Source organism: Anopheles marshallii, chromosome X, assembly GCF_943734725.1.
Source record: "Anopheles marshallii chromosome X, idAnoMarsDA_429_01, whole genome shotgun sequence".
Taxonomy (NCBI): Eukaryota; Metazoa; Arthropoda; class Insecta; order Diptera; family Culicidae; genus Anopheles; species Anopheles marshallii.
In genome coordinates, this window is record NC_071325.1 from 12,419,097 (window position 1) to 12,435,704 (window position 16,608).

Here is a 16,608-nt window from a genome sequence, read left to right on the forward strand (position 1 = left end):
TTGATAAATAATGTTAGTGATTTAGTTTTATTTATTTTTTCTCGATTAATACGGCCAGGACGTATCGACTTATTTTACCATGTAGCCTGATTGTCAGTCCGTGCTACGGGAAAACAGTCTTAGCAAACGGGATTTGGTCTCGGTTCTGTCGTATGGAATCGGTGCCAATACCAAATACACTACCTGGCCGCTCATTTTATTTCATATAAGAAATATATAGCCGTATTGCTATTAGTGAGTTAGTTGTTGGTTCATATATTTTTCCGATACATTAATGCTTAAATGTTTAAAGTGATAAACGATTTGAAAAGCTCAAAAATGCATTGAAACGAATTGAAATGGATTACAATTCCTGCCTTGTTGGACCATTCAAGACTTGTTAACATTTTTAAAAAATGTTTAGTAATATTCCTTTTCATTTTTACTTCGCTGTGATGATTATAAGAAGCTCAGCTTGGTAACCAGTTTTTTTGAATAACTATATGGAATATATCTTAAACATTTTGTTGTTGTAGATTTTTCTGCTCAATAACGCCTTTTTTTGTTTATCGGTGTGCGGGATTATATAGTTAAGTGTTTTTTTTTTTCATTAGAAGTTCATATTTGATGCATTTGTTTGCTAAACATAAGTTTTTTTTCCGAGGCGACTCATGATGACTGCAAGTATTAACGGTACAAAAGAAAAGATAAGATAAAACTCATTAGCAGAACGTAAGGAAGTTCAATCAGGGACTGTCTACAAGGCTGTTCGCGTATCCATCATGCCGAGTTAAAGCCGAAGTTTCATTAATCTTTCTTAACTTCCAACTCCTAAGAGAGAGTCAACAGTTAAAGAGAGAGAAAGAGAGAGGAAGAGAGAGAGACATTGACTAAGGTAAAGAGCGAATGAGAGATAAACAGTGGGAGGGGGGGGGAGAGAGAGAGAGAGACAATTACACGACATTGTATGATTTGGGTATTTTTAGATCTCTGCAGAAGTTGCGGGAAGGAGTATGCGCTTACCATAGTCATCGCCACTCTTGTAAGACACACATGGTTCCAAGCTTGTCGGACGGCTGGTACTTGGAATTGGTTCCGAACGTCTGTTGCCACAGGCTTCTGCAGCGATAGAAGCCGCATCCGACAGCAGCGACGGCATGGTTTGACGACTGGTGGATGGCTTTGGTTCTGCATCGCTATTGAATGAGTTCGGACGTTTGGGTAGCGGAGGAGGTTTCGGTTCGTCCTCGGCTAGAAGTGCGGCAGTAGATTCAACCGAGTCTGTTCCCCGGTGAAAGGTAGACGGAGGTAAGCGGAACGGTCTAAGCGTTGTTGGGCGGTTGGTACACCCTGACAGGTCAGATGTGTCACCAGATGCCTGACGGGTGCTAGACGGTATCGATTCCGATAGTTCAGTGATCGAGACGCCGTTGGACACCAGCTCGGTTCGTCTTCCAGCTGCCTGGCTGCTGTTGGACGAAATCGGTTCAGGAGTTCTGATCGCACGGTACGGTTCGCAGTAGGTCGGAACTCGCGGCTCAAACAAGCTCGACGCGAGTCTCAAGTTCGTCGGAATCATCAATTCGTTGCCGGTGGTCGAACCCGGATTGACAAACCGATATGTGTATCGGTCGCTGCGGTTAACTTCCATTACCCCATTGTTTCTGGGCAGAGCGCGACGGAAGCTTCGTATACGATCCACCTGGTTGGAGGTGGCATTCATACGGTCTGCCACCCGATGCATATGCTTGATCTTCGTCACCAGGAAGAGTATGGCCAGGATGGAGTGGGAGATTAGTATGCAGATGGAAAGCACACGGTATGCCAGATCCATATCTTCGACCAGCATTTGCACTATGATGCTCGTAAGCGTCAGAAACAGACCGAACGATGCCAAAAACACCTGCTCGAGCACAAGGATTAAGCTGTGCCTGGCGGCGCGACCGACTAGGTTAATCAGCATCAAAGATGCGTAGGTGACCATGCCGGTGATTGCCAGGAACACACTCATTTGCACTGTGGAAAGAAAAGAGCAAAGAATTAGCTTGAAATGGAAGTTGAAGTTGTACAAACGAAAGCACCAAAATGAAAGCTTTTTTGAAAGATGAAAAGTTGGGTGAAATATTTCAACTCGCACTATGGGTTAAGCAAGCGACATGCATGCGACGTTGGCATCTGAGCCCAATCAGAACCATAGTGCAACGAGTTGAAAGCTTTAAAGAAATCGAAATTCACACGGAAACCAAAAAAAACACCCTTTTGCTGACAACCGGGCTACTCGGGGAGCGTCCAACTTTAAAAACGAATAACTATTTAATGCGCAACCCGATATGGATGTAGTATTTGGATGAAAATTAATCTTACTTTTTTAGCTTCTATTACTATCGCCATAAAGCCAGAACTCAAAGTCGTTTTTTATGTAATCGCTTTTCAAAGTTTACATAGTTCTTGTCGTAAAGAAAAACCCTGGATACCCTGAGCCGTAACTAAAACATATTTATTTAAGTACCTTATCAAATTTTCACTACAAAACGCATCTTAAGGTCATTAGATCTGAACGTAATGGAAATTAGAAGAGTTAGATTAATTCATTCGAATCCGATCTTCAAGTCTATTCCATAGTAAAGGCCTGCTTTTGGAATGGTTTTGATAGTGGACATGGACGGTTTGAGAGGGATTTGGGCTTGGGATCTTGTGTATTCTTCGCGCAATTGAAAGACAAATTGCTCGTGCTCAAGATAGGTGTGTTCAGACTGGGCGGAAGGAGTGAGGAGTTAAAGGCGAAATAAAATTTACATATTTCTATTAAGCACAGGGAACCATTTTCCGTGCACTTAGTAACATTTATACAGAGTTTATGAATTTACTTGGCGATGTCGGAGCTTTTTCCTGATTCGATTCGAACAGAACCAGCTCAAATAGTGGTAGTATCAGTAGTAGTAGCAGTAGTAGTAGTATTAGAAGTAGTAGTAGTAGTAGTTACATCAATAAACTGTGTTATTAATACATGATTTTTGCTTTCAATCAGCATAATGGGCATGATATCTGTACACTTCTCATTGTTGTGAATCTAACTAGTCTAGCTGTTTTTTTACGAATATATATCAGAACTGTTTGTGTTTTGTAATTAATATTTGAAGGGAAATGTTATAAAAAAAACCCTGCTTTATTATTTGTTTTTTTTCTTCTTATACGTGAAGAAAGCAAACAAAAGTAAGAAAAAAACGAGGCTTAAACTAAAAACTCGTTTCAGTTCCAGGCTCTATTACGAGTATTGAAATCGCCACAAATAATAGTGATAGTTTTATATCCAATTAAACTAGTCATATTAATGAGAGCGAAAGTTTTTTTCCGGCGACTGGTTAATGGCTACCCCAGGTTTGGATCAGGCGAAAATTCTACCCCAGGTTTGGATCAGGTGAAAAGTAAATTGCCTCAGAACTTACCAGACGTGGGAAAGAAACGATCGTTGGAGTTATTTAACCAACTGTGGGAGTCATCGTCCCGCCCGACTGGAGAGAGGTGAAGGTAGCCACCATTCTGAAGCCTGGTAAACCGGCATCAAGCCACGAATCATACCACCCTATTACGTTACTTTCTTGTCTGAGAAAACTCCTTGAAAAGATGATTCTTTTTCGTTTAGAAGAATGGCTTGAATCAAACGGTCTTCCTTCAGCTACCCAATTTGGATTTCGCAAAGCAAAGGGTACAAACGAACTGCCTAGCGCTTCTTACAACAGAAATCTAACTTGCCCGTGCTCGAGTTAATGTTTCGGGTATTGGAATAAAGCCGACTAGACGTGTCTGCTGTTAAACCAAGAGTGATTTTTACGAACTATTTTAACAATTTGGTTATCGGAAGGGAATTGGACGGGGAAAGGTTTTTTTGTTGATTCGGCGTCTTCGATACCGCGATCGGTGCGATTGTCGAAATCGTCAACGTTTGCATTCTAGGTGCTGGTTGTCGACTGCTGTTACTAGAGGTGGTGGCTGGTACACATATACTGCTGACGGCGAAACGCACATAAAGTGCTTACTGGTAACTCTCGCTAGCAAAACATGGGTTGTATCTTCCTGGATATACAGGGGGCTTATGACGCAGTTTCTCCTTGGAAACTGTGTCCAATGCTAGAAAATGCGGGACTGAGTCCGAAGATGAACAATTTTCTCTTCAATTTTTTGTCGGAAAAAGTAATGAATTTTGATAATGGTCACGTAAAAATAAACGGACCAGCTTCCGTGGACTAGCACAAGGGTCCTGTTTGTGCCCCCTGCTATACATCTTTTATGTAAAGGATATAGACACCTGTCTGGCGGCCTGCAGCATTAGACCATTGGCAGACGATGGTGTTATTTCAGTCGCGGGTAGAAGCACCATCGATATACGAGAACCTTTGCAAACCACCTTGGACAATCTCACCAAGTGGGCAGATAGTCTAGGTATCACGTTTTCTGCTTCAAAAACCGATAGCGATACCGCAAATAACAGACAAAGAGGACTATTTGAACCGAAACCTGATGACTTTTTGTACGGGGAAAAAATATATCCGACAATTTTCGATACCTATCCGTCCTATCCGACAATATCCGACAATTTTCGATACCTAGGTATTTGGTTGAATTCTAGATTAAAATGGAACACCCCTCTGGTACAAAAGTGTTCCAAAAGAATCAGCTTTTTGAGGACAATCACAGGTTTTTGGTGGGGCGCACACCCATCAGCTGCCCCGCGATTGTACAAAACTGCGGTGCTATCCGATTTTGAAGTATGGGAGCATATGCTTCCATTGGGCACCCCAAAACGTTGATGTTACAACTAGGAAGAATACAGTACCGATGTCTTAGACTCGTACTAGGGAGCATGAAATCCACTCACAGCATGTCCCTAGTAGTGATGCCGCTGAAACTTCATTTTGAGCTGCACTCACTTCGTCTTCTGGTCCGATCCTCAGTATCAAATCCCTTGATTATAGAAAATTTTGAAGCACTATTAGGGGTAGACTCAAAGAGCAAAATCATTTATGTATTTAATGATTTTATTTCCCTACAAGTACACCCTAGCGCCTCACAAGCAATAAACCGTGCTGCCCTCCCTGAGGCCTACAGTTCTTTTGTATGTACAGATTCTTCGTTGCGACCAGGAAACCAAGCCCATACCTAATGATCTTCGCCCGAAGGTCGTTCCGGGCAGTTTTAGGAACAAGTATGGCCATTTAGACCCTTCAAAACAGTTCCTCACTGATGGATCGTCTTCTGGGGGAGGGTACGGGCTTCGGTGTTTTATGGCATAACAACGGAGGTCCTTCAGGGTACAGGTCCTTCTGGTCAGTACTTCGTCTATACTGATAGTTTAAGCGCAGTTGAGGTGCTAAAAACAGAGAAGTCTGTTAAGAGCAAAGACTATTTTATTAACAAAGTTTTGGAATTACTTGGCTCATTGTGGAGTTCCCGGCAATGAGTAGGCCGACTCACGGGCCAAAAAAGGCGCCACCGAAGGCGCATTTTACAACCGCCCTATTTCAACGCATGAGTACCTACGTTATAGCAATTGTGTCACATGCGAAATTTATGGCTAGTACGTTTACGTTAGATTATAGTACGATAATTATAGCTAGACAGTTGTGCGTTTATATTTGTTAGTCTGATAGTAATTCATAGAGAAGATCGTGATTGGTAGTTGTATAGTGAAAAAGGATAGAATAGGATAGGTTACATAAAGATAGGGATAGCCATTAGTAACATAGAATAGTTAGTATAAGATAATTAGGGATACATAAAGTTAGCTAGGATTAGGTAGGAAGAGTTTGGTATAAATATCGGATAAAGATTTGCGGATCGGTGTTTAATTGTTAACCGTGTAAGGGAAAACTCTGCCCGACTGTAAGCAGAAACCTTTTGTCCGTTTTAAAATAAAAGTTTAAAAATCAATACGAGCTCTCTGGACTTCGCCTTTAAGAATATCACACGAGGAATATTCGCTAGACTTGGGATGCCAAATGTGTTGGTTAGCGATAACGGTACACCGTTTTGTCAATGCAGCATAAGAGGAGTTCTGCACCAGCAATGGAATAGAACAAATTCGGACACCGCACCTCAAGAAGCGTTAGACCTTTTCCTGCTTACGTATAGAAGTACCCCTAACAGTCAGCTAGACCAAAGGAAATCGCCAGCAGAGGTTATATTCGGACGCAGAATTCGTACTTGTTTGGAGTTGTTACGAGTGCCTCCAATTGTTACTCCGGTGACTAATGATGCGCAGATTCGTCGGAGGAATTATAAAATAGGTGATCTGGTGTATGCGAAGGAGTACCAACGTAGCAAGTGGACATGGATTCCTGGCATCATTCGTGCGAGCGTTGGCTGTGTAATGTATGTTGTGGAGAGTTTAACCGGCAGGCGAATGAGATTGCACATTAATCAACTGAGGTCGCGTGTCGATTCAAGTCATGCTGATGGTACTAATTATCAAGAAGATGCATTGCGGTCTGCAATAACTTTTGGATATACTCCTGGACAGCTGGGATACTTAGTGAGAAGAGTTCCAGTCAGCCGAAACATGTGATACATCAACGCAAAGAGATGTCTACGTCTTCATCTTCATCTTTATTGTCGTCAACAAGAATATCGGAGACGTTGCAATCCCCTGGACCTCACCAGGGTTTGCAACAGCTGATAGCGGAACACCATCCCCAGCACAGGCTCAACGTCGTTCTTCGCGGGTTCGAAAAACTCCACAGTGGATGGCTGCGTACAACAGGTTTTTAAAGAGGGGGGATGTTGGAGATGTTCTAGTGTGTGGCTACTACGCTTAAGCCACACACATGTGACAGGAGATGGCCACCTGATGACGTGTGCAACTGGCACACACATTCTCGCACGCTCTCTTCTACGTGCCTTGGTAAAGGACAGCCGGCTTCCTCTGAGTGCAATATATTTTTATTACTTGTAGCTGTAACTTTTAATTGTAGAAATAAATGCTGTATCAGCAACACAACACTTGCCATCCTTCCAATTGATCCATTAAATGTTAAATGTTGTCCTACGTCATATTCGTATAGTGCCACATAGATTCCGACACCAACGCGACCCCTCTGGGACACGGCAGCATCTCCGAACATCCACGGAGGCGGAAAAAAACAATAAGCACGGTTGTATCGTTCCTACCTGCAACAAGTTAAATGTTACACTAATTCTACGTGCTTGTTTTATGTCACCGGTCCATAGCACAACTCCAACAATAGACCTGCAGCAAAATCAATAGCCCAGCATAACATCACAAACAGTCACAACAACCACTATCGATACCAACCAACCAGCATCAGCATCACAATAAACGAGACCATCACCGCCACCACCACCACTGCCTTAACCCGAATACCATCACTCAATCCGCATCAATAGCCACTATAGCAGCAATCCATAGTCATAAGCTAGTTTATAGGACAACCGAGCAAGCCCGGGATAAGGCTCATAACTGGGAGGAAATGCCCGTAGCTGTTAAATTTCGGCAAACTATGTCGATCATACGGCCTTTGGCTGTCATTCCATTATAAAAAAAATAAATAATAAACTAGTCATATCCAAAACAAAACGTAATTACTTCGGTAATAGATGTTTTCCTCAGAATCCTCAGAGATTCATGGATCCCTCAGGAAACATAATTTTGAATTTTTTTTTATTATTTTTTCGTCCTAAATAAGCAATTTTATACAGATGAAGTTATTATTAATGATGCTAGCATTAACGCTAACTTGCTTAAACTAATCGAGCTGAATTTTATTCCACTGACCTTTGCGTTGCCCTTAGACTAATCTCAACGTGTTAATACGTTTTTTGAAACTAAAAATATTTCAATAGTTTAAAGAATAAGTATAATGAAATAAATCTTTGTTCATTGCAAAGAAAACTGACAAATGCTCTTTTATCTGCTGCCTTGATCTAGTGGCACTACTCTACCCACACCACATACCGTACTAATTTTCTATTATTCGGAATCCCTTCAATACATCTTTCTTGAAAGTATAAACTTCCAGACTCCTAATAGGAATTTAAGACCAAGGTCAATTTTTAAGGCGTCACAAAGTTACGGTCACTAGAATAAAATTCAGCTCGATTAGTTTAAGCATTATCTAGCATTAAAAATGCTGCTAATAATAGTACAGTGCTAATAACAACTTCATGTGTATACAAGTTCTTATTTCGGACAAAAAAAAGCTCAAAATTATGTTTCCGAAGGGATTCATGAATCTTTGAGGATTCTTGAATCTTGAGGATCGGGCCAGCTTCATCGTATTTGCAGGACCCTTCACCCCCTACAGCGTTTAGGCCATTCGTCGAGGATTCATGAATCTCTGAGGTACTACCCACCCTTCCCACCATCCTGAGACAGGCGAAAGGCCTGGAGAGATGTGAATAAACTATTCTTGTTTAACGAGAGGGATGGAGATTTTTTAATATTTCTGATCTCAACCGTGGTTGCACTCAGATAGAGCCAGCTGAAATGGCAGGGGTGGTGCGCCAACACCTCCCTCGGTGATTTGCTAGTGCGAAACATCCAGCCGGGAGTACTCCATATGGACTAGTTATCCGGAGTTTCGCACATGCAGCAATGACCTTGATTTCCATGAGGCGAGCGCGTGAAAACTACTGTTGTGAAACCTTCGAAAGTGGTCATCGGTGTCAGTGACTAAAGCTAACAACGGTGAGACGAATGGCCTAAACGCTGTAGGGGGTGAAGGGTCCAGCATCTGGGGAGCTGGCCTGATCCTCCAGGTCCATCTACAGTCGTTGACTGCCTAAAGTCTCCACAGTTAGCCACACGCAGTAGTTGGATGGCAAAGGACGTGGTCACAAATACACCCCCGGCAGTCGAACGCTGACACGTCTTGAAGTCAACAAGTGGTAGTTGGCTGGTGTATTCTGTGGCAAGTGTACTATCAGTGTTAGAGGCATCGTAGTATGCACCCGCTGTAGGGGAACGCCATGTGGGCAATCGCGCCACTGCAGCATAGACTCGTGTGGGAGGTATGTTGAAGCGTGACTTTGAAGCTTGGGAGCTTAACAACCCCCAACCTCTAGTCTATACGTGGATCTTACCTACCAAACACGAGGGGAGTAGACTGACGTACTGATAGTTGCCATGCGTAGCTGTCCTTGCTGATTTCGTGATCATCTCGAACGCCTGACATCTAACCAATGTCATCGCGCGGCGCCGTGGTGGTTTTGTCAACTTCGTGCAAGTATACAAATGTACCCAAACAGGCCTATCGCTGACGTAATGTCTTAACGGACCATCCGGCATAGGTCCTGAGGCCGGAGGAGTTTTTAGTTCGTAGGCGCTCCGGCGAATCGGGCAGTGCCTAGGGTGTGGTGCCTCCTGCATACGAGCAGGCATTCTCTAGACGTGGGTTCTCTATGAAGATTCTCTCCTCCGACAAACCAAAAAGAAAAAGGCTGGGCACACACGTCAAAAACTCAAAAAAATTGGATCCTGCCGTGGATGCGTCCACAAAGCGTCCAAAAAGCACGAAGTGAAAGAGGAATCGGAAATAATTCTCACGAGAGCAGATCAGCGGGCTTGCTCTTACGACCCGCTTACGCAGCCTTGCTGTTGTAGAGTAAAAAGGATGGATTGCAAACAGATGGGTTATGATCGAACCGTTGTGAGAACTAGGAAGAAAAGCATTGTTTTTTGTGATGGAATGTTTGAACACCACAAACCTATTGCGAAGCGGATCCCGATACTTTGGAAAAATATCATTTTTTTTATTAACCCATTATTTGCAATGTTTTATCTAAAACCTACATAAAAAATATAATTATATGAACAAATTTTAAACTACGCGAAATAAGCACGCGAAAATGCTCGGTAGTACTGTTTATTTTTTATATTTACAGGCAGTAATAGGAGTTTTAAGCTTGTTTATTATCATAAACCATTTCCAAACCAACCATTAGTTTCACAGGTTTATCGATTTCTACAACCCTTTTTTGTCTAACGTCAGCATATAAACGAGTTCGTTTAGTTCAAAACGCAAAGAAAATGTTTATGGAAGGGGGAAAACTCCTAGATCCACATGTAATATTCACAATATAGCTTGGAAGCTTACTGTTCTAAACATAAGTTCTAAGATTTAGTACAATACAACAACTTGAATTGAAAGCTCACTTTTCAAATTCAAAATTCAAATTCAAATTCAAAATTCAAATTCAAATTTAAAATTTAGTACAGTCGACATAAGGTCGACATTGCATCTATGATGTTCAAATATGTTCCCTTTATGTACCGCTAAACTAAACGATAAATAAAGGGAAAATCTTTCACCGAGCATGCACCACAAGTACAATAAATATTCTTAAACGTTTTAAGCACATTTTAAAATCATAATTAACATAAAAACACTGTTTTATTCGATGCATTTTAGGGCGCAATCACACGGCCTCCAGGAATAAATGATAACTGCTCGAATGGGTAAACTATGCGCCCATAAGTTATGCAATTCGCTATACATATGATGCAGCAATTGCATACCTAGTAGGCGCACAGTATAATAGATGCGTTACTTGAGCGTAACGCTCGTATCTGAAGCTGGCAAAAAAACAGACTTGTCTCTGGACTTGATAATAATAACATAATAATAATATTAACAACATATAATAACATTTGACAAGTTTATAAAAGTCCTTCATCAAGTACGGCAGAATTATTGAACTATAAACATGAATGTGATTTTTTATGAAATGGTAGAGATTGTATGAACATGAAATTGTGTATTATAGCTGTCATTGTTATTAATTGATTAGTTACTATAATGCATCACAAAATTTAATACTTACCCGCAATATCATCCGTCCCGAACATGATTCCCGGCAGCTTGGGCAATGCATTCTGTAACGAATAAAGGGTGTATATGTCAATATGTATAGTCTGTCATGGAAGAAAGCGATTTACGGAAAAGAAAAAAAAAACTTTGCCACATAAATATGAGAATTTTCGACAAGACGATAATGATCTCATAATGGGCAAATAAAGCAGAAAAGGGGATTTGTTAGGAACTGGGCGCTTTGGTAAGAGTGCCGTGAACCAATGCCGTCGGCGTATGCTGGCGACCCGACGAGTGTGACTCCGAAGTTTTCACCTTCGAGCCGACGGTGGAAGACGCGCTCTAGCGCTAGGTTGAAGAGAACACATTCTTGACGCAGACCTTTGGTGGTAGCATAAGTGCCCTGAGAGTCATCCAGCCTCCCCCCTCCCCCCTCTCCCCCATCGTAATAGTCTGGTACGGCACGGGCTTCCTAAGGAGCTCACACTGCGTCGTCAAGTGTTACCCGTCGGCCTTGAAGTTGTTATCTTTTCCAAGCTTTGTCGCACACGGTGAAGATCTGGCACGGAGTTGAACTGTTTCCCTTTTTGCAGATTTACACCCATCGCCCCATTATCGTTGCTTACTGGGGAACGTTAACATCTGCACAAGCGCCAAGGTCAGCAATGCAGCGACATGCTGCACCGGTAGTTAAAATGTTCGTTTTCAGCCGGACATGTTCGAGATTACGTAAAGCAGGAACGGTCGATCGCGATTGAACGTGCACTGTGTGTCGTTTCGTTACCAACGGTGGTGACCCGTTCGAGCCGTGGTGGTAGCACGGCGGAAAGGGTTGAAGGTTGTGCTACGAAGCATAAGAAGAAGCGTTCCCTGAACACTTTGCGGATCCGTCTGGAATCACTTCCAGCAAAACAAAGAAACTTGGGGGTTATAGCATTCGCTCGCGCTGGCATTGTTTCAACTCGCGAGACCGCTTGCATATTGACTGGGCCATAAACATCCGCAAACCAAATAAAAAAAAATACAAAAATAATTTTTTGTTTCGTTAGAATAGTCAGGGCCATATCGGCAATACTGTAACGATATGCCTACTGCAAGCTATTGCGTGCTATTGCAGCGTATGTGTGTGTTGCGCCGCACATCACGTTTCCCAGCGTCGTATTCGTGCTGTGCTGGTCTCGTTCTTGCTACCGTTCAACGGTGTACGCGGCGGTGCGCTCTTCTATCCACGGCGCACGCGCAATACGCCTCAAGGCATTGGATAGCACCGCAAGCGAAGTGTATACACGCATCGAGATTGGTTCTAACACGCGCACGCAACCACTTAATTGGATCGATTACTGACGTAATCGAAAGGGCGGAGCGTTGTGTGCGTTAACGAGCGGCTTTTATGACGGTCGATGTACGTGCCGTGACGCACCCAGCAGCGTCGGCTATGCAAAGCGTGAGTGTTGGTTTCGTTTGTTTTCCACCACTGTATTATGGAAGTGAGTACCCCACCAACTCATTTACTTGGCTCTCATGGATGTGGACAACCGTATCCCCTTAGAGGCCCGGGGCGGAAGGATAGTTGGGGCCCCTAATGTAAAAAAAAACGTTTTCTTTGTTGGGGGAGGTGGTGGTCACACACAAATAGGAGAAAAAACCGTGGTGGGAGGGAGGTGGGTTGTCATGATGTATTGTAACAAATTATTGACCGCCGGAGGGGGGGGGGGGGGAGTGGCTCCCCTCCAATTATATGAAGTAAAAATCGTGGTTCGATAGGGCCCTAGAACTGCCTTAATTACCAACAAAACAAACTTTCGAGCACTTCAGCTCCTTCAGCTGTAGTTTATTTTGGAATCAAATTGAAGATGGAATTTTGAATCATTTATATGGCTCAGTTGGAAGATAAACAAAGCAGACGCAAGCTCTTACCAACATTCCGCTTTGCGGCGCGTCAAAAGAAAACAAAAAAGTTTACAATTTCCCCAACATTCGCTTGACCGTTGACCGGGTGTGTGTGTTAATAAAATTGCAGTTTCGGTACAAGAATGCAGTTGCGGCAGTTGCGTTGCTGAAGTGTGAACGTTGTGATATGGTAACGGTGCAGAAAAAACGGAACAAAAATCCATCCAAGTACCCAGATGGATGCGCCGTTAATTAACTTATTAGCGAATATCTCGGGACAAACATACCCGTTTTTTTGTGGCATTTACAACATGCTCCCCACCATAAACCCCCCCCCCCTTTCTATCCCAACTGAGGTGCGCTTTCTGTACGTCGGCCGAAGGCGATGCCGTGCTCTGGACAATTATGACTCTTCCTGTGCCTTCATCAGTTTACACCCTTGAGCGTTCGGTCATTCCGGAACCTTTGTTCTTTCTTTTTTTTTGCAGTTCCCACCTATTCTCGCGTTTCCCTTGCACACGGATATACTGTTGTTGCAATGTGCAGCGTTTTACGATCGATAGGGTATGACGTGCCAATCTTACTGAATCGCGATTCAGGAGTACGAATACGAAAAACGGGAAGAATGGTATTAAAGCTCAATTATAACGAATACAATTATATAGTTATAAAATGAACTTTTTTTGACGATTAAATTTAATTAAAAAATCAAATCACAAATATATATCGTTATTTAATATAATTTTTTATTCCTTTTCTGTACATCAGCTGTTTCTAAACTACGGTCCTCAAGACCATCTATGGTAATGGTAACATTAGGTAACAACAATGTTAAGAAAATATTTAATTAAAATAAGTTGTTATATTTTTTCTCTACCATTAATTACCGTAACAGTTTGTAACATTTAACTCTAAAAATTATGAAAAAAAAATCATTTGGAGTTAGTGGCCCCCACCAGTGGCGGATCAAACGATGGGCGGGGTAGGCACCCAGGGCCTCGCCCCGTGAAGGGCCCCCGGAAAAGCTGTTTAATAAGGAAAAGTATATAAATTTTAAAAGTGGGGACCCCTAAGAGTAACACCCCCCCCCCACCCCACCTTCAACCCCCACCCCGGTCAACAGTTTTCAAATATGCGCACGACCAACAGACAGTTGGGGACCCACCTCCATTTGAGGGGCCTCGTAGCTAACTCCACCCCCCTCCCACCCACGGACATTTTTTTTTTAAATACGGGCCTCAACTATCATTCCGCCCAGGGCCCCCGAGGGGATTGTTCCGCCACTGGCCCCCACGCTATCATTGTGTCTACTAATGCGGCCCGCGGGTTGAAAAGTTTGAAGACCCCTGTTGTACTTTGCAGACCCCTGCTGTCTTTTCCCGAGTTAGACTGTCTCTACCCAGTTAGCGATTGTCGCAATTGCGACGGCGACTTTGACAAACTCTGTACAAAAAATATTGCGAAATGTCGCGATGTGACGACCCCTGTATAGAGTTTGACAAAGTCGCAGTCGCAATTGCGACAATCGCTAACTGTGTAGTGACAGTCTCACACGAATAATGCGTGCCAGAGAAATTCGCCTAACTCGAATCCCCTTTTATAGTATTGTTTATATTTGGCACAATATTAATTGATATTTTTACGATTATATCAACGATTAGAGTAAATTTTTACTAAAATTTATGTTTTTAACATTAAAATGTTATGTATTTACAAAAAAAAAAATTAAGTTTGACAATTAAAACAAATAATCATGTACAAAGTAACACGAACTGTCAAAGTTTTAAGATACGCGTATCCCAAATTCGCATAATCCGAGTATCGCGTAACACGGGACATAACTGTACGTCATTTCGTTAAAATTTCGTAAAATTTTGTATATTAACCAGTTTTTGCGTTTCTGTACAGTGTTTTACAATCAGTGTTAGCAATCTTCCAGTTCATCGTATTCGCTGTCGCGATTCAATAAGTTTGCCTATCTATTACCCTGTATTGTTGTTGTTGGTGCTGTTCACTGCACAACGCGCGATCGGCACGAGGGTACCGGATGCACACGGCAAAACGGTGCATCACACAATCATAAAAATGGTCGCCTGTGTTGAGCCGACGATGGGACAACGTTACGCAACAATAAGGTGTCCAGTTTACTGGAATTTCCGACGGCCTCCAACAACCGAAGTGAAAAAGCAATAGTTGTTTGTTTGAAAATAATAATTTACGACGCGTTCTATCTCTTTTCCCAATCACCTGTTTCTGCTGGTGGACTCTGGACTTATTGCACGGGTTAGATTTTAAATTAAGCGTGCAATGATTAGCATTCAATCCCACACGCACACCCACGCACATGCCGCTCATTTTGAACAACCTTATCTGATAAAGCGGATCTCGAACCAATCGCATTGCTTTGCAGCTGTTATTTGTGTGGCTTTCTGACTGTGTTTGTTTTGCTAACAAACGGTGCTGCGGACGGTACGGATTGGTCATGGCCCATGGTCATCTGATGAGGTCAGCACCGAGAGGCGGAGTTGTGACTACTTTGTACCTCAAATGTCGCACCGTGCGGCTGCTTGGACGAATGCCGCACCAAAAGCGAACTGTGGAAACAGCCCCGGAATAAACCATTTCCCGATGAAGTTGTAGCATTATTGTGCCTGGAATTCGCTAAAACTGTTGTAAATTATTGCAAAACTCTCGGTATCTCGGTAGTTTAATTGTCCATATTCGAATTGAAATTGGAAGCCCTAAGCGGAATGATAGTTGGGGCTCCAAATTAAAAAAAAAATGAACAGGGGGTGACATCACCAAATCAGACCAGCTCAAAGGGGGTAGGGAGGGAGGGAGGGGGGAAGGGAGGGGTGGGGGCTCGGGGACAAGTACACCCGGGACAAGGAGACGTTTCATTGTTTGGAGAAGGAAATGTCTTCAACCGAATGTGAATTGTATTGGCCTGGCCGTTCTTGTTGAATTAAAAAAGGGTTGGTGGGAGGGAGGGGGGAGGGGGTGGCTTCCCCTTAGTCCCCTTAAATGCGAGTCGAAGCGAAACCCGCGGAACCCCTCCTAAGGGGGAGCCCCCCAGGGTCAGTCCGCTTCCGTCCCCAACCGTTAAACCTGCCACACCCCTCCTTCTACCGATGTGGACGACAGGTGTCAGGTGTCAGGTGTCATGCTAATGCACACTTCATCACAGCAACTACAAATAACCCCTTATAAAAATCGCCATTATAGCAGCTCCCCCCAATATATTTCCACAAAAACGGATCCAAATGGACATTTTCCTCTGTAACACGTCTAACAGGGTTAATTTTCCGCAAGGTGCACGTCTCCGAGGCGTATGTGAGTGGGAGAGTAACTCCGGTATTAAAAACCCATCACGATCGTCACGAGCGCTTCAGGGTAACTCGTGTGAATTTCCAACCAATCTTTTAGCAAATAAACTAAGAAATTCTTTAAAAAAACCCAAACTTTATACACAATTTCGCATACAGCATCACATATTACAGTATTAAACTCAACAGTAACATTGTCCACTTGCACCAAGCACTAAGGAAATTGCGAATATTATACCGTCACTTGCACATGATCGCCCAAAATGACGTTGATGTAAAATAGAACCTGTCCCACATTAATCAAATCTTCTTCTACCGCACTATGAGCACCTACCTGATTTATCAGCTCCATTATCGGTGTGACGGCATCCATCCAGCTCACGATATTGGCACACACAAGAGCAAAAAAAACAACAAAAGAATGCACAACGAAAACGCAACACTTCAACCACCGAAAGAATCCAATTCACTTCACCAGACAAAGATTGTCACTTGTCACCCTCAACTCAATCAATGCAGATTTTGCGTCCACTTCGTAACGACACTTGCGCGGCAATGGTTCTGCCTATGGAATAGCGCTCGATATCCTA

General features: G+C 42.9%; 1 protein-coding gene across 1 annotated transcript; it reads right to left on the reverse strand.

Annotated features, from left to right (window-relative positions):
• Positions 1–961: 961 nt before the first annotated feature.
• On the reverse strand, positions 962–16,391 carry LOC128719853 (uncharacterized). Its single transcript, XM_053813495.1, has 3 exons — positions 16,353–16,391; positions 10,816–10,867; positions 962–1,995 (listed from the first exon to the last, which is right to left on the reverse strand). The coding sequence occupies exons 1-3, from the start codon at positions 16,389–16,391 to the stop codon at positions 962–964; spliced, it is 1,125 nt and encodes a 374-aa protein (XP_053669470.1).
• Positions 16,392–16,608: the final 217 nt, after the last annotated feature.